The following is a 24,352-nucleotide window of genomic DNA, read 5'->3' as shown; positions in this document are numbered from 1 at the left end:
GACCACATCAGTGAATCAACCCACTCAGGTGACGCACCCCCTCCAGGGACGGCATGAGAGAGCCCCAGTAAGCGAGAATCCCAGTGGAAAGAGGGGAACCGGCCAGGCAGAGACAGCAAGGGCGGTTCGTTGCTCCAGAGCCTTTCCGTTCACCTTCCCACTCCTGGGCCAGACTACACTCAATCATATGACCCACTGAAGAGATGAGTCTTCAGTAAAGACTTAAAGGTTGAGACCGAGTTTGCGTCTCTGACATGGGTAGGCAGACCGTTCCATAAAAATGGAGCTCTATAGGAGAAAGCCCTGCCTCCAGCTGTTTGCTTAGAAATTCTAGGGACAATTAGGAGGCCTGCGTCTTGTGACCGTAGCGTACGTGTAGGTATGTACGGCAGGACCAAATCAGAGAGATAGGTAGGAGCAAGCCCATGTAATGCTTTGTAGGTTAGCAGTAAAACCTTGAAATCAGCCCTTGCTTTGACAGGAAGCCAGTGTAGAGAGGCTAGCACTGGAGTAATATGATCAAATTTTTTGGTTCTAGTCAGGATTCTAGCAGCCGTATTTAGCACTAACTGAAGTTTATTTAGTGCTTTATCCGGGTAGCCGGAAAGTAGAGCATTGCAGTAGTCTAACCTAGAAGTGACAAAAGCATGGATTAATGTTTCTGCATCATTTTTGGACAGAAAGTATCTGATTTTTGCAATGTTACGTAGATGGAAAAAAGCTGTCCTTGAAATGGTCTTGATATGTTCTTCAAAAGAGAGATCAGGGTCCAGAGTAACGCCGAGGTCCTTCACAGTTTTATTTGAGACGACTGTACAACCATTAAGATTAATTGTCAGATTCAACAGAAGATCTCTTTGTTTCTTGGGACCTAGAACAAGCATCTCTGTTTTGTCCGAGTTTAAAAGTAGAAAGTTTGCAGCCATCCACTTCCTTATGTCTGAAACACATGCTTCTAGCAAGGGCAATTTTGGGGCTTCACCATGTTTCATTGAAATGTACAGCTGTGTGTCATCCGCATAGCAGTGAAAGTTAATATTATGTTTTCGAATAACATCCCCAAGAGGTAAAATATATAGTGAAAACAATAGTGGTCCTAAAACGGAACCTTGAGGAACACCGAAATGTACAGTTGATTTGTCAGAGGACAAACCATTCACAGAGACAAACTGATATATATCCTAACATGACCTTGTTGGTAAAGACTGACTCAAAACTAAAAAGGACTGACAGTGACTCCTCTTTTTCACCACACCCTCCCCCCGGGTCTGCGTCTCACCAAACGGTGGGCATCACAAACACCAGGAATCTTCAACTTCAATTGCTCCACCTCCACACTTAACGTTACCCCAGAAATCACTACTTTCAATGGTTCCCTGTTCCTAAGAGCAAAGCAAGAAATAGATCTTTACCCAAGTTGCGTGACACGGAGCTCCCCCTCGCCCTGGTTAGAAGAAACACAAACAAATATCAGAAGTCCACTACAGGTTACCTTCACTGATTCAACCGCACCTAACTCCTTTCCCACACGCCGTGAAACCACACATGGATCCGCCAAATGGCAAGGAGTGCATCCGCCTTCTGACGCAACTGTCATCTTGTAGTTGTGTGGGAATGGGTGTTGCTGCGTCACCTGACGACTAAGAGTGGGATAACAAAATTCAGATTCTGCACAATAAACAAATTGAAATAGATTTTGACTTGGAGTTCTACATAGTCTATAACCACGTTTCCATCTATAGTTTTTATGCGAGTATCAAACCATGTAACAAAAATTATGACAGCTGTGATGGAAACAGGAAGTTTGGGTAAAATGTTATAAATGCTGACAGATCATTTGTTTGTTCAACATGGTGGGATCTATTTTGTGCCATGTTGGTAAAATAATTATGCGAGAAATGGCGGTGGAAACGCCTTTATGTGCAAATATTGATATAATAACCATCATATCAAAGTAAACTTGGAGTCACGCGATGTTATGTTGTGTGGTCCTACCACAACGTCTTGGGGAATCATGCTGTTTATTAGGCTACAGATTAAATAAATTATGATGAACTTCACAGCGTGAGGAAAATGGATGGTGACCTTCATTCTCTTTTCCAGTAAATAGCAAGGGTCTTTATGAAGGTAAAATAGTGGCTTAAGTGTACAAGTGACATGACGATCGATGCTTGACTGCCAGCTGTTAATCTCATCATGTAGACTAGCCTACCCGTATCTGCCAGCTGTTGGCTAGAGCAGGGTTTGACATGGAATACGTTTGACAATCCTACTATAAATATATTTAATACGTCGAAATAGTTTGACTGTGTAGGAACATGTCCAAGCTTTGCGCTGGGCTTTTATTTTGAAAGCAACCCCCCCACACCGGAAAACCGACCTTCTGAATCATGACGTTGCTCATTGGAGATATGCAGATTTTTTTCCTCAAGGTAGACTGCTCGCACGTGCAAGAGGCAGCTTTGGCAGCCGGTGTTGGGAAAATCACACTGAAGCCTTGAAGGTACACTTGACTCTATACATGTAGGCTTTAACTGACACTGATGTGTTTGTTGTACGTTAGTCTTCAGTTTCTGCATATTTGCATGAGCAAGAGTCAGCTAGCTAGTTATTTAGTTAGCTTATTGAGCTAGCTAGTAGCAATGCATTGTATGTGCGATTGCGTCTCTGTCTGGTGGGTGCTGTCCTCAGACCTCAGAGACCCCTAGCCGTTCCGTGTGTTAGGTCTAGGCTCTTCCAGAGAAGACACACCTGATTTCACTTGTCAACTCATCAACTTGTATTTGTCACATGCGTTGAATACAAACCGGTGTAGACCTTACCGTGAAATGCTGACTTACAAGCCCTTAACCAACAATGCAGTTTTAATTAGAATTGAGAAAATATTTACTACATGTAAAAAAAATAAACACAATAAAATAACAATGAGGCTATACACAGGAGGTACAGAGTCAATGTGTGGGGGTACAGGTGAGTCGAGGTCATTTGTACATATAGGTAGGGGTAAAGTGACTATGCATAGATAATAAACAGCGAGTAGCAGAAGGGTAAAAACAATGGTTGGAGGGGTGATTCTCAATTCTGGTGGCCATTTTGATGAATTGTTTAGCAGTGTTATGGCTTGAGGGTAGATGTTAAGGAGCCTTTTGGACCTAGACTTGGTGCTCCGGTACCGTTTGCCGTGCGGTAGCAGAGAGAACAGTCTGACTTGGGGGACTGGAGTCTTTGACAGTTTTGTCAGGAAGCTTGTCCCCAGTGACTTAATGGGCTGTACTCTCTACCCTTTGTAGCGCCTTAGTCTGCTGCCGAGCAGTCGCCATACCAGGCGGGAACGCAACCGGTCAGGATGCTCTCGATGGTGCAGCTGTAGAACTTTTTGAGGATCTGGGGACTCGCGCCAAATCTTTTAAGTCTTGCGAGTGTGAGAAAGCATTGTCATGCCCTCTTCATGACTTTCTTGGTGTGTTTGGACCATGATAGTTTGTTGGTGATGTGGACACCAAGGAACTTAAACCTCTCAACCTGCTCGACTGCAGCCCCGTCGATGTGGAGCGGGTTCGGCCCTCCTTTTCCTGAAGTCCACAATCATCTCCTTAGTCTTGCTCACATTGAGGGAGAGGTTGTTGTCCTGGCGTCTCTGACCTCCCTATAGGCTGTCTCATTTGTTGTCGGTGATCAAGCCTACCACTGTTGTGTCGTCAGCAAACTTAATGATGGTGTTGGAGTCGTACCTGGCCGTGCAGTCGTGGGTGAACAGGGAGTACAGGAGGGGACTGAGGTTGGGTTAAATGCGGAAGACACATTTCAGTTGAATGCATTCAGTTGAACAACTGACTAGGTATCCCCCTTTCAGACAGACAGGAGAATGTAGGGGCAGGTGTTTTGATTCATAGGAGGGGCAGGATAGTAAAACAGCATCCCTGGATACTTCACATGTTGACACTAAATTGTTTCCACTCTAGCCTTTTTTTTCTAGTGGTTATGTTCATTGTCAACATTACCAGAGAGGAGAGTTGAACCATAATGGCTAGGCTACCTAAAAGTCAAGTAAATGTAAAAAAAATAAAACAGAATGTTTTACTTTAACTAGGCAAGTCCATAACTTCTTATGGGCGGGTGGGACGGTAGCGTCCCACCTGGCCAACATCCGGTGAAATTGCAGGGTGAGAAATTCAAACTACAGAATTATTAATATTTAACTTTCATCAAATCACTAGTGTAATACATCAAAATAAAGCGTGAATTGTTAATCCAGACGCTATTTCAGATTTTAAAAAGGCTTTACGTCGAAAGCAAACCATGCGATTTTCTGAGGACAGCGCCCCGCATACCAACACATGAAAAACATATTTCAACCAGGCAGGTGCGACACAAGTCAGAAATTGCGATATAAAAAATGCCTTACCTACCTTTGATGGTTTTCTTCTGTTGGCACTCCAAAAGGTCCCAGTTACATCACAAATGGTCCTTTAGTTCGATAATGTCCTTCTTTATATCCATAAAAACTCAGTTTAGCTGGCGCGCTAGAGTCAATAATCCACCCAGTTTCCCTCAATCAAAATGCATACAAAATTAATCCCAAACGTTACTGATAAACTTTTCCAAACAAGTCAAACAACGTTTACTATCAAACCTTGGGTACACTAATACGTAAATAAACTATGAAGTTTAAGACTGAGAATCATTATTGTCTTTACTGGAGAAAAATACCAAAGAATGCACTCTAACACGCGCTTGCAAACACTACAGACAAAATGGGAGCCACCTAGAAAAACTACAATTCCTGGCTAATTTTTCCAAAAACCAGCCTAAAACTCTTTCTAAAGACTGACCTCTAGTGGAAGCCCTAGGAACTGCAATCTGGGAGGACTTGGCCTTATAAAAGTGATAGCCATTGAAAATGGAGGTATGCAGAATCATTTTGGGGGGGATGTTTTGTCCTCGGGGTTTCGCCTGCCTTATCAGTTCTGTTATACTCAGACATTATTTTAACAGTTTTGGAAACTTTGGAGTGTTTTCTATCCAAATCTACCAATTATATTCATATCCTAGCTTCTGGGCCTGAGTAACAGGCAGTTTACTTTGGACACGCTTTTCTTCCAGACATCAAAATACTGCCCCCTACCCAAGAGAGGTTAAGAACACATTCTTATTTTACAATGACTGCCAAACCCTCCCCTAACTCGGACGATGCCGGGCCAATTGTGCGCTGCCCTAGGGGACTCTCGATCACAGCCGGTTGTGATACAGTCTGGGATTGAACCCGGGTCTGTAGTAACACCTAGCACTGCAATGCAGTGCCTTAGACTGCTGCACCACTCGGGAGGCCATTTATTAATGAATTACTGTATTCAGAAAGAGTTGTTCTTGCCCGGAAATCTCCAAAGATTTATTACATAAGTGTGTGTGACAACCTTAAGTCTTATGTCCTCTCCTCCACAGCTTAAGAAGAAGGAAGAGGATCGGACAGTGTTCCCTGCAGCAGGGTGATGGACAGTTAAGACCGCTACGATGACAGACGACACCTTCACTGGCCCCTCCACCAAGCTGTCCTTCCATCTGGCAGCCATCCGCGTGATCAACCTGCCCCATACCCTCTATAACTCCCTCTCACAGGTAAGGCTCTCCCCCTCACAGGTAAGGCTCTCCCCCTCACAGGTAAGGCTCTCCCCCTCACAGGTAAGGCTCTCCCCCTCACAGGTAAGGCTCTCCCCCTCACAGGTAAGGCTCTACCATTGATATGAACTACCAACTCAGTGGCCTGGTGTTTAGTGTCTGTCCTGACTCTGTTGGTTCAGTCCCCTGTCGATTCATACCAAACACTCTAAAAATGGGACCCGATGCCTCTTTGCTTGGCCATCTGCATTAAGGAGATGGATTGGGGAAGGCCGAATGATATACAAGCGTTCTGTCCAGGGGGCTGCATTTCAACTTCAAGCTGCCTCGCACTACAGAAACAGGCTCCTGCCCATTTCCTATGTGCCATTCTTGCTCGGGACTTGGCTACTTATTGCCAATCTGGTCAATGTGTTATGTGGCTGGGTGCTGTCCTCGTCCTATGGACCATGGGATGAATACAGATGTAGTGGTGCTGCAGTCAGAACCTGTCACTGACTGACGGTTCTCCCTGTCGGTCTTTGAACTAGTCCATGACAAGAGAAGTGGAAGTTGTGGTTGCATGAAGGCGCCCGCATGCTTCCCAGCCCAAAGAGTTGGCGCATGTAGTATGACGACATTGGTGTTTATTTTTATTTTCGTTTTGGACTTGGGTGAGGTTTTTTTTTTTTTTTCCAGCTGTTCGGACACACAAGCCAAAGTCCGAAGTCTATGCCCCTTCGGCAACAGTAGGAGTTCTTCAATGTCTGTCATTACATATATTTATTTTCATTGAGAAATACTGCACAAAACATCTTACAAAACATGTAACATTGCGCAATTTAAGGATTGTTTTTAAGTTACTTAGACTATTTTTGAGGATGTGTATACTGGCTAGGGCATCTCAAATGGATAAATACTTTTTTCCAGCCAATGTCTTTTTAAGGGAGCACACTTGTTTAGTTCAGGAGACCTCAACAGTGTACCAATCCAGCTGAGCTTGTAAACCACTTGTTTTATGTGGAATCTCTGGCATTTAGGTGGTGTGAACTGACCCATTTCATGTTAAATGTTTAGTCGCTCTTATCCATAGCTTGTCCCAAAGACACTCCTGCGTTGTCTTGGCTGTGTGCTTAGGTTCGTTGTCCTGTTGGAAGGTGAATCATCGCCCCAGTCTGAGCGCTCTGGAGCAGGTTTTCACCAAGGATCTCTCATTATTTTGCTCCGTTCATCTTTCCCTCGATCCGGGCTAGTCTCCCAGTCCCTGAAATACTACGTAGTGTGCTACTTTTCAGCCATAGAGTACCAGTTATTTACAGCGCCTGTTTTAAATGTATTTCCTGGGTTGTGTTCATTAAGGCATGTGGTGGTAAACGTTTTGCAGTAGTCCCTCCATGTTTCAGTCTGCTTTCTTCCCTTCTATGCCTAATGAATGACTCATTTTGCACATTTTTAACCGTCTCTCTACCCCCCCTCCCCCCCCCCCCCCCCCCCCAGGTGAGCCTCAGTACAGGCACTAAGAAAGTAGTTGCTGCTACAGCCTTCGGCGCAGTGTCTCTCCTCTTCCTCGCCCGTCACTTCCAGAGGAGGAAAGGCAGGAAGAAGGGAGTCCAGTCACCCCAGTGGGAGCAGACGGGGACCTTTCAGTTTCCGGACCTGGCAGTTCACCAGGAGAAAGGTGCATACTATACACCTGACCCAGAGTGGGAAGAGGGCTAGTGACAGTTTGATTTCATTCCCCTTTTGGATCCAGCTAGTTGACTGGAGTGAAGAGACACTGTTTCCTCTGATCAAAGTCATTTAAATATTGACAAGACTATTTTTCATTAGATAATTGTAATGAAACCTGACCGTCTCTTTGTGTATAGATGCCTGCAGTTGCCAGAACCTCAGCCTGTCTCTCAACTGTAAGAATGTCTACGCCTGTGGCCTTCTGCCCAACGGAGGACCTTACAGCAAGCTGTCTGTGTCACTACAGAGTCTGGCCTCGGTAGGACCACGCACATGATCCATAGTTGGAATTTTCTACTGTTTACCAGAAGTGGTCAATATTTCCTCATCAGTCAATTCAATAGGAATTCTCAGCTGATATGGTCGATGAAAGATTACATTGTATTTCTGAATGTGTTCTTCTATTTTACCAGGTAAAGAGTATCAACTCATCCTGTACCTGCGCTAATAGCTCTACCTGCTGGGACAAACCTGGAGATGAAGACATCTCTAATGTAGTCAACATCCCTGTTACCACGCCTCAAATACTCTACCTCAGGGGTGAGGACACACACAGGTCTTGAGGCATTGCTGTGTGTTTTATAGTTAGGCAGTCAGGTTCTAGGGGGTGGAGCATATATAGGCAGTCAGGTTGTAGGGGGTGGGGCATATGGAGGCAGTCAGGTTGTAGGAGGTGGGGCATATGGAGGCAGTCGGGTTCTAGGGGGTGGGGCATATGGAGGCAGTCGGGTTATATGGAGGCAGTCGGGTTCTAGGGGGTGGGGCATATGAAGGCAGTCGGGTTCTAGGGGGTGGGGCATATGGAGGCAGTCGGGTTCTAGGGGGTGGGGCATATGGAGGCAGTCGGGTTATATGGAGGCAGTCGGGTTCTAGGGGGTGGGGCATATGAAGGCAGTCGGGTTCTAGGGGGTGGGGCATATGGAGGCAGTCGGGTCCTAGGGGGTGGGGCATATGTAAGCTTTCGGGTTCTAGGGGGTGGGGCATATGGAGGCAGTCGGGTTCTAGGGGGTTGGGCATATGGAGAGAGTCAGGTCCAAGGGGGTGGGGCATATGGAGAGAGTCAGGTTCTAGGGGGTGGGGGCATATGTAAGCAGTCAGGACTCCCGGTTTGTAATGTGTGTTGCCCTCCAGGTATGGAGCTGTTTGAGGAGGCTCTGAGGCGGTGGGAGCAGGCCTTAACCTTTAGTGGCAGACCAGGGGAGGAGGAGCCTGACTGTTCCTCTTTTATGCTGGGGGCTGGAGACTCCACAGCTGAGGAGAGTATAGAGGTGAATACACTGGAGACTCTACAGCTGAGGAGAGTATAGAGGTGAATACACTGGAGACTCTACAGCTGAGGAGAGTATAGAGGTGAATACACTGGAGACTCTACAGCTGAGGAGAGTATAGAGGTGAATACACTGGAGACTCCACAGCTGAGGAGAGTATAGAGGTGAATACACTGGAGACTCCACAGCTGAGGAGAGTATAGAGGTGAATACACTGGAGACTCTACAGCTGAGGAGAGTATAGAGGTGAATACACTGGAGACTCTACAGCTGAGGAGAGTATAGAGGTGAATACACTGGAGACTCCACAGCTGAGGAGAGTACACTGGAGACTCCACAGCTGAGGAGAGTATAGAGGTGAATACACTGGAGACTCTACAGCTGAGGAGAGTATAGAGGTGAATACACTGGAGACTCTACAGCTGAGGAGAGTATAGAGGTGAATACACTGGAGACTCCACAGCTGAGGAGAGTACACTGGAGACTCCACAGCTGAGGAGAGTATAGAGGTGAATACACTGGAGACTCTACAGCTGAGGAGAGTATAGAGGTGAATACACTGGAGACTCCACAGCTGAGGAGAGTACACTGGAGACTCCACAGCTGAGGAGAGTATAGAGGTGAATACACTGGAGACTCCACAGCTGAGGAGAGTATAGAGGTGAATACACTGGAGACTCCACAGCTGAGGAGAGTACACTGGAGACTCTACAGCTGAGGAGAGTATAGAGGTGAATACACTGGAGACTCTACAGCTGAGGAGAGTATAGAGGTGAATACACTGGAGACTCCACAGCTGAGGAGAGTGACACCACACAGTACATATCTATGGGAGTACATAATGTACTGTTTTAGCAATTTTTATTTAACTAAGCAAGTCCGTTAAGAACAAATTCTTAGTTACAATGACGGCCTACCCCGGCCTAACTCTAACGACGCTGGGCCAATTGTGTGCCGCCCTATGGGACTCCCAATCATGCCCAGTTTGTGATACACACACACACATCCAGGCTGTATGTATGGGAGTGCGGTATGTATGTGTGTACTGTGTGCGCATAAAGGTGTGTTGTTGTAACGTCTTTGTGTCTTCCTGGTCAGGACCTGATCAGTGCAGAGTTTGTCCACAAGCTGGAGCTTCTCCTCCAGAGAGCCTACAGACTACAGGAGGAGTTTGAAGGAGCTCTGGGCGTCTCTGAACCTTCCTCACACAGCGGCAGCCACGGTGAGACCACACACAGACACACACACACGCACTCAAACACACGCACTCAAACACACTCAGCCAGACACACACACGCACTCAAACACACTTACTTCGGTGCGCTGCGTGGGGTTCGGTGCGCTGCGTGGGATATATATATATATATATATATATAATGCATTTGGATTACTGTTACAGTACAATTTGTGTTGGTTATTGGATTTGTTCTGACATTTCTAGATTATTGTATTTTTAATTATTTGTTTACTTGTTTGACATTATACTTTGTTAGGAGCTAGTAACGTAACCCTTTTGCTGCACTCACTATAACATATACTAAACCTGTGTACGCAACCAATACACTTTTGATGTTTTGTTTCAGATAAGACTCGTGTGTTTTGTAGAGATGATCTGGATGATGTGTCCTGTCTCAAAGACTCCGTCAGCATCGCCTCCAACGACTCCTTCATGTCTGCTGCAGAGGTGAGACCCACACACACACCTCACACTACACAGTAGAGGGCTGGCATTACATTATCTTTTTATAATCTGTTTATTATTTTCCAATAAAGACTGATACAAACCTTGACATTCATTGTAGTGTTGAATTGTAGTGTTGAATGGAACGGCAATTGTAAGACCGTATTTAGTCATTACAAGCAGTGTAGTTAAACCAGAAGTACATATTTGGGGTGGCAGGGTAGCCTAGTGGTTAGTGTTGGACTAGTAACCGGAAGGTTGCAAGTTCAAACCCCCGAGCTGACAAGGTACAAATCTGTCGTTCTGCCCCTGAACAAGGCAGTTCCTAGGCCGTCATTGAAAATAAGACCTTGTTCTTAACGGACTTGCCTGGTTAAATAAAGGTAAAATAAAAAATATTGAGTAGGGTGCAGCACCTTATTCTCTATGGGGAGTAACGACACGGGGCGATAAGACGACATCTCCATGGAATCTCTAATCAAGATCAGTGTCTCAGTGTTTAGTGTGAATTTGGCATTTTTCTTTGGATTGATTAAACATTCGCAGCTAGACTGGCGCAGTATTTCTTATAGAATTCTATTACATATCCATCGGGTCCAGGGGCTGCTATCGCTGCGTTAATCTCCTCGAGTTAACCCGGCATCGAGTGCAGCAGTTTAGGAAGTGCACATTCAGTGAGAAAGCGTTCCATAGTTTGTGGATCAGTGACATCGCATTTTGATTTATGTACAGCAGTGCGGGTAAAAACTGCTCCAAATATTTATTAATATCCTGTGGGTCTGTTACTATTTGACCGTTCTGTTTTTTTTATTTTATGAATAGCTCTAGATGCATGTACATGCCTTGGCTGTCTTGCTAATCATTTGTGGTTTGTCACCCAGTTCAAAGTTAAGACCCCCATTCGTTTCGAAAGGATAGTATTGTATTCATATTTCTACTTTGATCTGCGTTCTAGGAATTCATTCTAAACTTTCCTGTTCCCCTAACTCTCTCAATTCTTTCATCCTGGCATTGGCGCGTTTCTTCATCTCAGATTTTATATGGGAAAAATGCGACCTCAAATCACAGCCCTGAGAGATTCTCGAAGGATAGTCCCCAGTGTCGTTAGCTCCAAGGAAACAGGCAATCTGCTTCTTCAAATGATGACAGTCTCATCTTTCAATAAGTAAGCGTCCAAGCGCCAAGGTCACCGACCGGCAGACATATTGTCTTGTTTCAGCACCATGGACAGCGGAGAGTTGTCTAATTAGAATCGGGTGATGGGTAACCGACACAGCTGCTGAAATTAGTTTGGAGTCTTAACAAAAAGTAGTCAATTCTGGAATATTACTTTATGAACAACCAAAAAATTAAGAAATCCCAATCGACAATGTTAAGTTTTGTCATCGATCTACACTACCGGTCAAAATTTTACAACTACTCATTTCAGGGTTTTTCTTTACTTTTACTATTTTCTACATTGTAGAATAACAGTGAAGACATCAACTATGAAATAACACATATGGAATCGTGTTCTAACCAAAAAACGTGTGAAACAAATCAAAATATATTTGAGATTCAAATAGCCCCTCCTTTGCCTTGACGACAGCTTTGTTCACTCTTACACCTTATGGAACAGCGGGGACTGTGAAGCAACGGACACATGCATACACACACACACGAAAACTTACACACACGTACACATAGATTTTGTGTTGTGGAGTATGGGCCTGAGGGCACACAGTGTGTGAAGAAATCTGTTATGAATGTATTGTTTTAAAAAAATTGTGTAGAACTGCCTTAATGTTGCTTTACCTCAGGAAGAGTAGCTGCTGCTTTGGCAGGAACTAATGGGGATCCATGATAAACCCCAGGAAGAGTAGCTGCTGCCTTGGCAGGAACTAATGGGAATCCATGATAAACCCCAGGAAGAGTAGCTGCTGCTTTGGCAGGAACTAATGGGGATCCATAATAAACCCCAGGAAGAGTAGCTGCTGCCTTGACAGGAACTAATGGGAATCCATGATAAACCCCAGGAAGAGTAACTGCTGTCTTGGCAGGAACTAATGGGAGTCCATGATAAACCCCAGGAAGAGTAGCTGCTGCCTTGGCAGGAACTAATGGGAATCCATGATAAACCCCAGGAAGAGTAGCTGCTGCCTTGACAGGAACTATTGGGGATCCATAATAAACCCCAGGAAGAGTAGCTGCTGCCTTGGCAGGAACTAATGGGGATCCATAATAAACCCCAGGAAGAGTAGCTGCTGCCTTGGCAGGAACTATTGGGGATCCATAATACACCCCAGGAAGAGTAGCTGCTGCCTTGGCAGTGAGAACATTCTATGACTAGGGTGACTATCAAAGACTCCAATCTTTGGGGCCTTCCTCTGACAAACCCTGCTGTTACGGTTTATCTATCCTGTCGTCTACTCACTTTATCCCTACCCATGTATCTACCTCAATTACCTCGTACCCCTGCTCGTGGACTCTGTACTGGTACCCTGTGTACATAGCCAAGTTATTACCTCGTACCCCTGCTCATGGACTCTGTACTGGTACCCTGTGTACATAGCCAAGTTATTACCTCGTACCCCTGCTCATGGACTTTGTACCCATGTATATAACCAAGTTTATCGTTACTCATTGTTTTTATTCCTCGTTATCTTTCGATTTCTCTCTGTATTGTTGGGAAGCATTTCACTGTTTACCAAGCTTTTGAAAAATAAAAATACATCTATTTATCAACAGTGCCTTGCAAAAGTATTCCGACCCCTTCGATTTCTAAACATTCTATTGAGTTAGTGGGATTAAAGTTGCTTTGTCAGTTTGTCATCTACTCGAAATACTCTCAAAGTGGAAGAAAAATAAGCTATTTATACTCCACAAAAATAAACATGTGTTGGTCCCATGATTCATGAGGTGAAATAAAATATCCCAGAAATGTTCTATACACAAAACAAGCTTTATTTTTCTCATTTTGTACACAAGTTGGTTTACATCCCTGTTAGTGAGCATTTCTCCTTTGCCAAGATAATCCATCCACCTGACAGGTGTGGCATACAAAGAAGTGGATTAAACAGGATGATCATTACACAGGTGCACCTTGTGCTGGGAACAATAAAGTCATTCTAAATGTGCAGTTTTGTCACACAACCCAATGCCACAGATGTGGAAAGTTTTGCAATTGACATGCTGACTGCAGGAATGTCCACCCACCAGAGCGGTTGCCAGAGAATTGAATGTTCATTACTCTACCATAAGCTGCCTCCAATGTCGTTTTTATAGAATTTGGCAGTACGTCCAATTTGGCTTCACAGCCGCAGACCACGTGTCACCACGCCAGTCCAGGACCTCCACATCCAGCTTCTTCACCTGTAATACCAGCCACCTGGACAGCTGATGGAACTGTGGGTTTGCACAACTGAAGAATGTCTGCACAAACTGTCAGAAACCGTCTCAGGGAAGCAAATCTACGTGTTCATCATCCTTACTAAAATCTTGACCTGACTGCAGTTCAGCGTCTTCACCGACTTCAGTGGGCAAATGCTCACGTTTGATGGCCACTGGCCTCGCTAGAGAAGTTTGCTCTTCGGCAGAATCGCAGTTTCAACTGTACCGGGCAGATGGCTGACAGCATGTATGGTGTTGTGTGGGTGAGCGGTTTGCTGACGTCAACGTTGTGAACAGAGTGCCCCATGGTGGAGGTGGGGTTATGGTATGGGGCAGGAATAAGCTACGGACAACGAACACAATTGCATTTTATCGATGGCAATTTGAATGCACAGAGATACCGTGACGAGATCCTGAGGCCCATTGTAGTGCCATTCATCCACCGCCATCACCTCGTGTTTCAGCATGATAATACACAGCCCCATGATACAAGGATCTGTACAAAATTCCCGGAAACTGAAAATGTCCCAGTTCTTCCATTGCCTGCATACTCACCTTACATGTCACCCATATGAGCACATTTGGGATGCTCTGGATCGACCGGTACGACAGCGTGTTCCTGACCATATCCAGCGACTACGCACAGCCGTTGAAGAGGAGTGGGACAACATTCCAAATCAAATTTTATTGGTCACATTTTTTTATCAGATGTTATTGCAGGTGTAGGGAAATGCTTGTGTTCCTAGCTCCAACAGTGGAGTAGTATCTAACGATACAAACATCTAAAATAATGGAATTAAAAATATTTCAATATTAGGACGAGCGATGTCGGAGTGGCATTGACTAGAATACATTAGAATAGAATACAGTATATATGAGATGAGTAAAATCGTATGGAAACATTTTAAAGTGACCAGTGTTCCATGTCTATGTAAATAGGGCGGCAGCCTCTAAAAGTGGAGGGTTGAGTAACTGGGTAGTGATAGCTATTTAGTCTGATGGCCTTGAGATAGAAGCTGTTTTTCAGTCTCGGCCCCAGCTTTGATGCACCTGTACTGACCTCGCCTTCTGAATAATTGTGGGTTGAACAGGCAGTGGTTGATGTTTTGGAGGGCAGGCGGTGTGCCCCCGGGTGAAGCGTTGGGCAGACGGCACCACCCTCTGTAGAGTCCTGCGGATGTGGGCGGTGCAGTTGCCCACATGCGGTGATACACAGGCTACAATCAACAGCCTGATTAACTCTGTGTGAAGGAGATGTGTTGCGCTGCATGAGGCAAATGGTCACACCAGATACTGACTGGTTCTGATCCACGTCCCTACCTTTTATTAAGGTATCTGTGACCAACAGATGCACAGCTGTACTCCCAGTCATGTGACATCCATAGATTCATTTATTTTGTCTCATTTCCTTATGAACTGTAACTCAGTAAAATCTTTGAAATTCTTGCATGTTGCAATTCTATTTTTGTTCAGTGTAGCTAAATACAAATTTCATAACTAAAATATAATCATTGCATTAGTATTCAGCCACTTTAAGGCAAGCCTAAATTAGTTAATTAATGTGGCTTAACAAATCACATAAATTACATGGACTCTGGGGGGGGGAATCATTTCTCACACACATCAGATAAAGGTTGACATGCTTTTTGAACTACTAACTCTGTCCCTCATGATATAGATAGATAGATGAGATCTACGGTCCTTCTGTCAAGTAATGAATTTCAAGCACAGATTCAAATACAAAGACCAGGGATCTTTTTGAAATGGGTAACACATAAAAATAAATGAAACCAAGATTGAAATCTTTGGCCTGAATGCCAATCGTCATGTCTGGAGGAAACCTGCAACCTCCGTGGTGGCAGCATCAAACTAAGGGGATGTTTTTCAGCGGCAGGGACTGGGAGACTAGTCAGGATCAAGGGAAAGATGAACGGAGCAAAGTAGCGAGAGATCCTTCATGAAAACCTGCTCCAGAGCGCTCAGACTGGGGCGAAGGTTCACCTTCCAACAGGACAATGACCCTAAGCACACAGCCAAGACGACGCAGAAGTGTCTTTGGGACAAGTCTCTGAATTCCTTGAATGGCCCAGACTTGAACCAAATTGAACATCTCTGGACAGACCTGAAAATAGCTGTGCAGTGACGTACCCCATACAACCTGACAGAGCTTGAGAGGATCAGCAGAGAAGAATGGGAGAAACTCCCATAATACACCATCTACTGGCTAATCCTTTTCAATCCTTGTCATATGAAGATAAGTTATAAGTTATCGGTGATCATCGGCCATTACACAAGCTGGAAATCGCAAATTCAACGATGAGTGGTTTGGAAGGAATCAGTGGCTAACTGCAAGTGTTGCAAAGCAATCACTATTTTGCTTCCCCGGCCTGCTATTCAGTGGAGAGGGTGTGTGGTACAAGTCTGGGTTTAAGGATTTAAAACATTTGTCTGAAAGGGTCTCTTTTTCAAGCTTGAAAAGGATAAACATTCAGCCGCAACACCACGGGCCTGAAAAGGTTGAATTCATTCTGCCGTGTTCAAAATATATTGGAACTGGAAATCTCCGACTTCAGTGAGTTCAACACAACTAGGAACTTTGATTGGGAAAATATGTTTTGAATGGTCAACCAACTTAAAATTGCAAGTCGGGAACCTTGGCCTCCTTTTCTAGAGCGCCGGCCTGAAAATTACAGACATCATGATTCAACCTTTGTTTTTTTTTCCAGAATTCCTAGTTGTCTTGGAAGCACCATAAATCCAGAGAATACCACTTTGGTGACAAGGTTTAATGACTATTTGCCCACAAGGACTGCCACGCCACCTTCCTGTTGAAGTGAGTCTGAAAATGTATTGTATGCTGCTGCATAAATTGTAATATGCCAGGGAGAAAGTATTACTTTCTTAGCTGCAGTATACGTAAGTGTATGGTGTGTCGTAAGCTGTTAGTAACCCATGTGCCTCACCCTAACATTTTGGTTCCTTTCCCCCTCACAACTTAGCCTACTGTTCTGACTTGGTGGTGCACATGTAGCCTATAGCCTGTTTTAGAGAAATGTCAACATTTAATATTGTAAGAGCTTTCATTGTCTGCTTATATGCCCCCCTTTTAATTATCCTAAGGTTCCGACTTGGTGTGCAGGGAGAATACTGTAAGAACGGCCCATGTTCTGAATTCTGTCGCTGTACATTTCAAAAGTGCTGAACAAATAGTTATATTGACTACGTCCGTCTCAGCTCGCTCATTAATGTCTTAATCTAAATTACAGATTGCCTCTTATCTGCTTGTTGTTCCCTTATGCCATCGTTTGTACATCTCAATTGTCAGTAGAAAACACATTTGTTTCAGCAAGTCAGCCATGGATTTGAGAAAGGCAGTAAGTAATTTATGCCGAAATAACTGTTTTGCTGCCAGACGAGGTTCCGCTGATAACCAGGTGTAGTGGTGGTAAGAATTCACTCCATGGTGCTGAAAAGAAAGCTCTGCTGTTGGGTCAGCCTTATGTAGGCCCTAACAGTGTGTGGCCACTTTTTTATAGTGGAATTATTGTATTGTTTAGTGCAGTGGCTTTGCGGTCATGCATTTAGAAATATATTTGAGTTTGCCCCACCAACATTTACATGCCAAAATTGCCCCTGATCAGGGATGTAATTCATTCCGCTGATTTCTGTTGAAAAATGTTCAACGGAAACAGGGATGAAAATACCTGAATTTGTCCCAATAGAAATGGTTGTTTGCAACAGTTGGACTAATGATTACACCCTAATATTAGTTAGATGCAGGCAATAGTGTGCAAGGCGGTATTGAATGTGTCGCTGTCTGTCATCTCACATTTTCCTCCATATGTGTGCACGGTTGTAAACTTTAATTCATAGGTTGTAGCAACCTCATGATAGAGATAGTTTAGGTGTAGACAGCTACATAATACCTATCGATGTTCCATTGAGCTGGGTGAATGGAATATGAATGGCAGTCATCCAATATGCTGTAAAAGAAATAAGGCCATGAAAAACGTCACCAACCGCCAGACGGTTGTCCGTCTGAACTGAGCTGCAGGGCGGGAAGGAAACTGATCAGGGATGTTACCATGAGGCCATTGGTGATGTTAAAATGGCTACAGAGTCCCAATGTCTGATGGTAGAGAACTGAGGATGGATCAACAACATTGTAGTGACTCCACAATGAGTGAAAATATAATCATTTATTTTGAAGCATGGTGGTGGCTGCATCATGGAATGCCTGTCATTGGCAAGGACTAGGGAGGTTGTTTTTTTGTATAAAAAATACATGGACTGGAGCTAAGCACAGGCTAAATCCTAGAGGAAAACCTGGTTGTCTGCTTTCCACCAGACACTGGGAGATGAATTCACCTTTCAGTAGGACAATAACCTAAAGCACAGGGCCAGATCTACACTGGAGTTGCTTACCAAGAAGAAAGTGAATGTTGGAAAAGTTAGTTTAAACTTCATCACTGTCTAATCATGATTCCCCCCCCCCAAACACCTTGAATAGTTTTTGAAAAGAATAACGGGCAAATATTGCACAATCCAGGTGTGCAAAGCTCTTGGCGACTTGCACTTTAATCGATGCCAAAGGTTTTTCTAACATGTCTTGACTCTTTAGTCAGCTCCCTGACTATTTTATTGCTTACATTTTTAGGAAAAAAAAATTTTATACATTTTTTTTCCCACTTTGACCAGATTATTTTGTGTAGATTGACAAAATTACAATTAAATAAACTTTAATCCCACTTTAACACAATGTGACAATCAAAGGGGTCTGAATACTTTTCCAAGGCACTGTATTATCTTGTCAGCACAGGGAGCTGCGTAGTGCCTATGTCCTGAGGTCTCTATACCACTACCCCTTGTAACCTACATGTGTAGTTATTAACCATAATATTCTCTCTCTCTCAGTTGTCAGAGCAGCACAGGGAGCTGCGTAGTGCCTATGTCCTGGGGTCATGCATAGTTATTAACCCCTTCTATGAGGAGGCCATACAGTTGGCTGAGGAGGGAAAGATCTCCTGCAGAGTACACAGGTGAGACGGAGACCTTCTCTTTCCTCATAGTTTCCTATGATTGTTTAGGTTGCACCTTGGCCCCACCTGCTGGTTGATGATCTTGGTGTGAATTGTCTCCTGTTAAGTGTTGAGCCTAATGTATTGTCTCCTGTTAAAGGAACTCCACCCCCAAACTAACTTTTGGTACTTATTTCATTAGTCCATTGTTGACACAGTCCCAAAACCTGATTGCTGATGAACAATTTTTCAAGATATGCAACTTGGAATTCAAAATACAGATATCATCCCTGTATGATGCATTTAGCATCATATAATGCTGCATAATTATATAAGGGGATTTCTATATTTTAAAAGTTACATATCATGACTAAATTGCTGACAAGAAATAAACAATTTAACTGTCAATGGACTAATGGGCCTCCCGAGTGGCGCAGTGGTCTAAGGCACTGTCACTAGAGATCCTGGTTAGAGTCCGGCTCTGTCGCAGCCGGCCAGGAGCGGGAGACCCATGGGGCAGTGCACAATTGACCCAGCATTGTCCGGGTTAGGGGAGGGTTTGGCCGGCAGGGATGTCCTTGTCCCATCGCGCTCTAAGGACTCCTGTGGCGGGCAGGGCACAGTGCACGCTGACACGGTAGCCAGGTGTACGGTGTTTCCTCTGACACATTAGTGCGGCTGGCCTCTGGGTTAAGCGGGCATTGTGTCAAGAAGCAGTGTGGCTTGGTTGGGTTAAGGAGGAAGCACAGCTCTCGACGGTCAACTCTCCTGAGTTCGTACAGGAGTTGCAGCAATGAGACGACTGTAACTACCAATTGGATACCATGAAAGGGTTAAAAAAAATGTTTTAAACAAACCAACATAAATTACAGGTTAACATATTTTTATATTTTTACTACATCACATTAAAAAAATTATTTTTGCCTTTTTTGTCTTATGTTACCTATTAATATTTATTTTTTAGATGGCAATTCAGGCTTTCTAGAATGTAATTTCAGTCTTTAATTTGCATATATAATCAAAGACAGAAAAGGTTAATGACAATACTAAGAAATTGTCTGGATTATTAATGATTTAGTTTAAACATTTATAAAGTTATATTGTCTCATTTTCTTTGTAACATTATAAATAATTGAGGTTGAGTCATCAAAATTGAATGATCATATACTTAAAATGTTTACTAATGAATGTAGCAACAGTTAGGTAGATACAAAAACTATTTTCTATTAAATTGGGCAACTCCATACAGTCATACTAGTGACACAATGTGAAACCAATGACAAAGATATGATTATTTTCAAACAAATTTTATACATTTATTAGTAATATATTTTTTATTACAAATAATTTCATAAGATGGGTTGATTTTAATATGAACCCTTAAAATGAGGGTTATTGGTCAGTGAGACCAAAAGATCACGCCTATTGACTAAAATGTCATAAAAACATGTCCACTAGAACATTAGAAACACTAACATTGAACATAAACTAAAACTGTTTTCCTAACCACACTGATGGGAACATTTTGTATGCAGTCGAATATGTTCATGGAACTTTTCCTGTATTCTTCACTTTTACTTCAGATCTTTAACTCTTAAAAAAAAAACACATTTCCTTTCCCTTTGCTATAAACTGTAGAACACCAGTGACGCATCTTAAGTCCTCGCATGAAATTACCAAGTTACTAATCAAATTGTTAACGTATGAAGAGTGCACACTCACCATGTGCTTTACAAAACATTCCCGTCTCCAATGAACCTTTGACCCAGGAAGAATTTGGCAATGATGTTGCATTTTTTTTTTCTCAAAGTGATGGTTTTTATACATTTTAACACCAGTGACATGAAATTGAGGGACAGCTAATACTTGTAAATGATTTGTAATATTCATTTGATATTTTAGTTTTAAGTAGTCCACTAAATAACTATATAACTTTCCTTTGCATTATGGCATGTAAAGTCACTTAAAATATGTCACTGAACCCATGACTCATGATTGGAACAAGCCCATTTTGTGGTACAGACCGTGCTCTACAATATAATACATGTTTTTCAATGTAACTGTCTTACATATGTTTTATGAATAATAAGACACATCAATTAAAACAAACAATTTGTGTCATCTCACACTAAACTGTTTTTCCTGGTGAATAAGGCCGGCCTTATAAGGAAAGGCACCATTTTCGTAGAATGACTCTCCTAATAATATTTTGTCTCCTGTTAAAAGGGACATTTTTCAACTTTATAGTGTTACCAATGACATCTACTAATTAGTAGACAATGCCTCATAATTGGTTAGAATCACATGGTGCACAACGATGTCATTGGTAACACTTGTCTTCCTCTATTTTTTTTTACTACAAAACATAGAAATGCTCCATTTTCACACATGTTGGTAGTGCTGGAGATGATATGAAGTTGACATTTACCATTTTAAGTGTTGACTCCTAGTATGTCTGATTTTATAATGCCTAATTTCCTTGTTTTATTTTTTAGGACTGAGCTGCTGGAGTGTCTTGGGGACACCGACTTCCTGGCCAAGTTACACTGTGTGCGGCAGGCCTGTCAAGTATGTGCCTCTATACTCTTAAAGAATACATCCTGATAAACCGTAGTACTGTAATCTAAACTAGTGATTGGTCCATTTCATCTCTAGCTGATTCTGTGTGAGAGGGCGACGAGGACGTTTCTGGCCGAAACCGGAAAGAAGATACTGTCTTCCATAATTGTAAAAGCGCATAAGGTAAGATGGTAATTATATTTATGTTGTTTTAGAGAAACTATTAATGCTGAAAAACTATACACTTCTACCATTAGTTTGTGTGATAGGATAGTCACACTGGATTGATCAGCTGATTGGGTGCTCCTGTCTGACAGATGTTTTTGATTGGTCGATAGTGTTTGTCTACTCTTAACGGATTTGTGTAATTGTTTGACAGAGCCCGAAGAGGTTTGAAGAAGTGTTTGAGGAGATGATTGTTTTCCTGGAGCACCCGGAACACTGGGAGAACACCGAGGTGGAGCTGGCCACGAGAGGGGTGAGACACTCACTCACTCACACACACACTGATCTGAAAGGGTTTTAAATGTTCCCTTGCTAAAGGTAAAACACCTGAACATTCTGTTGGACTTCATCCTGATTTCACACTGATCTGACTGCATGTTATTCCTCCTGACCAGGTGAAACACCTGAACTTCTATGACATCGTGTTGGACTTCATCCTGATGGACTCATTTGAGGACCTGGAGAATCCTCCCATCTCCATCCAGAACGTTGTCAACAATCGTTGGCTCAACTCGTCCTTCAAAGAGACCGTGAGTCAGAGACACTTCTCCCTATGTAGATAACTACTGTCCAGAGAACAGGACCCACGTTGTCTGGCTTAAAGGACCATGAAAAGGCAAAGGTGTGATGGGGAATTTGTTGCAGCATTGTAATGTGTTGCGTTTTGTGTTGCCAGGCGGTCGCGTCTAGCTGTTGGTCGGTGCTGAAGCAGAAGAGACAACACATGAGGGTACAGAAATGTTTTTTTGCTGTAATTTTTTTGTTGTACTTTTCTGGTTAGCCTGTATTCAACCTCTCATCCTCCTCCTCTCTAGGTGCATGATGGGTTCATAGCCCACTTCTACTCTGTGTGTGAGCAGGTCAGTCCTGTCCTGGCCTGGGGCTTCTTAGGGCCCAAGACTTCCCTGCACGACTTCTGCTGCTTCTTCAAGGTAGAGTAATGTTAACTTTTTTTTTGTTGATCAGGTTGTCCAGCTGAAGTCAAGGGAGACTTAGCCATTGTAACACTAATCGATCTGTTCTTTAAGGATGTTCTCATGTCTCCATATCCCCTATTCAATGTACCGGTTGCCTAGACTGGACTAAAAACATGCTAAATGATCCAGGATTAGGCTTGTCCAGTGTCTTAGATAAAGACACTTTTTGGGATGGTTTCTGTCGTCCTCCAGGATCAGGTGCTGTTCTTCCTGAAGGATGTCTTTGACCTGGAGAAGGTGCGTTACTGCAGTGTGGAAACTCTAGCTGAGGACATGCTCCACCTCCTCCATCGCCGGTCTGAGCTGCTGTTGGCCTACCTGGGGACCGACTCCCACTCCCTGCAGCACATCAACAGCTGCGTCACTGCCACCCCCCTCACCACAACAGCCAGCCCCCAACTCCACCCCTCTGCCCTGGAAGAGGCCGTGGGAAGCCAGATCTACCCCTAGATCTGAGAAGATTAAATGGGTCTCCCAAAGTGCATAGGGTTGATTTGGGATTGGGCAAGAGACACCCAGTCCCAAAGTAACTGCTAGCCACTTATGGGGAATGGATAAGGGGGTTGATTGGGCAGAGACTGAAACTGAGCTAGTGTCACAACCCTTGTTCTCAACCCAGATTGACAGAGATGTCTTTATAAAGGCCCCATATAATGGTGACTGACTGGAACATTTTCATACCTTTCTGTCACTCAAGAAGCTTCTTCTCTCCACACACAATTATCATGGTGTCTGTGCATGTTATAATATGGATGTTTCCCCATACGAAATCATGCTTAAAGTAACCTTGGAATGAGTGATGTTTTTGACAGAATGAGTTTGCATTTTAAATGCAGACAGTATTTTAATTGGACTATGGACATGAGGGTTGCAAAATTCCAGTAAGCTTCCCAAAATTCCCAGAAGTGTTTGGTTAGAAGATTCCTGGAATCAGGAGAGAATAAGCATGAAATCTGTGAATCCTCCAACCGGAATTGCAGGAAAATATTGGGGGAAGTTCACAGAATTTTGCAAACCTAGACATCAGTCTGAGCTGTTTTAGAAGCTAAACACTGCGGTTTAATTTAGGTATTTATTTGACTGGCATCTAGATATTTAGAGGTCATGGTATGCAACTGTCCTCTAGACATCTAGGGAAAGAACCACCACACAAAGGTTTTATGGTCATTTCATTAGTCTAATATAAATAAAGTATAGGGTTTACTGCTCTAGTATGTTAATAATGGGGCAAGTCAAGAGGGTGCTACGAAATGAAATGTCAATGTAGGTTTCTTTGCCCTGTCATTATAACTATTTAATGATTCATTGTGTGATTTATCTACAATATTATAACCTTTATGTACTTGCCAGTGTTGATTAAAGAAGAATGTTAATTTGCTGTGACCATTGCTAGTTTCTATGGCGATTTAAGGGAAAGACATCAGGAACAGGTTATCGGAGGGGGGAGGTATTGAAATTGTCTGTTAGCTTCGAGAGAGAAAAATGGGGGCAAATTATTTCTGTTTGGTATTCCGTGTATTTAATTTAGAAAAAGCCCATGTTTTCACTGACGAACCTGCAGCAACTAGTTTGCTTGTCAGTTGACGTTCAAAGTTAGCGCTGTTCTGCCGTTGATCATGCCATTTCCTCTGAACATGATCAATTCTGAGTAAATCTTAAATTTTGAACCATACATGGGGTTTGGGCTATTGTTTTCCTGACGCAAATCTCTATTGGGTGGAAGTTTGTATAAATCCTGAATGAATCATTTTATTGGTGAACACCCTATAAAGTAATGTAGGAAATATGAGCCCTAAGTTCCTAGTTCCGGTAGAGTCTAGACATACCTTCAGCCAGTGTTAATTTTGGCACTCTTTATTTAGTTTAGTCTTAAGTCACATTTTTTACATTTGAATAATGTTTGTCAGAATGAGTGTGAGAGACAAGTAT

The 24,352-nt window shown here is 43.2% G+C and overlaps 2 protein-coding genes across 4 annotated transcripts in view; one reads left to right on the top strand and one right to left on the bottom strand.

Moving 5' to 3' along the window:
• The window catches only part of usp33 (ubiquitin specific peptidase 33), a 74,717-nt gene extending 73,144 nt beyond the window's left edge, over window positions 1-1,573 (bottom strand). The window contains exon 1 of one of the 2 annotated variants that reach the window (XM_036986719.1): window positions 1,493-1,573. The gene's annotated coding sequence lies outside the window, so the exon portion shown is untranslated. Of the gene's footprint in view, window positions 1-1,412 lie in introns of both variants that reach the window. The other variant, XM_036986718.1, reaches the window with a different exon arrangement.
• Window positions 1,574-1,867: 294 nt separating this feature from the next.
• On the top strand, window positions 1,868-24,095 carry miga1 (mitoguardin 1). Of its 2 annotated transcripts, none has more exons than XM_036986715.1 (16): window positions 1,868-2,503; window positions 5,443-5,616; window positions 7,093-7,309; window positions 7,464-7,585; window positions 7,740-7,866; window positions 8,458-8,594; window positions 9,693-9,816; window positions 10,178-10,278; window positions 18,559-18,683; window positions 21,158-21,230; window positions 21,318-21,404; window positions 21,601-21,699; window positions 21,842-21,976; window positions 22,123-22,176; window positions 22,262-22,378; window positions 22,616-24,095. In XM_036986715.1, the coding sequence occupies exons 2-16, from the start codon at window positions 5,512-5,514 to the stop codon at window positions 22,871-22,873; spliced, it is 1,881 nt and encodes a 626-aa protein (XP_036842610.1). In that variant the 5' UTR covers window positions 1,868-2,503; window positions 5,443-5,511; the 3' UTR covers window positions 22,874-24,095. The 2 variants fall into 2 exon arrangements, with proteins under 2 accessions (XP_036842610.1, XP_036842611.1); XM_036986716.1 differs by having other exon boundaries at window positions 1,870-2,503; window positions 7,093-7,273.
• Window positions 24,096-24,352: the final 257 nt, after the last annotated feature.

The sequence above is a fragment of the Oncorhynchus mykiss genome, chromosome 8 (assembly GCF_013265735.2).
Source record: "Oncorhynchus mykiss isolate Arlee chromosome 8, USDA_OmykA_1.1, whole genome shotgun sequence".
Lineage (NCBI taxonomy): Eukaryota > Metazoa > Chordata > Actinopteri > Salmoniformes > Salmonidae > Oncorhynchus > Oncorhynchus mykiss.
The sequence above is the reverse complement of the archived record's forward strand: the minus strand, read 5'-3'. Positions and strand labels throughout refer to the sequence as shown.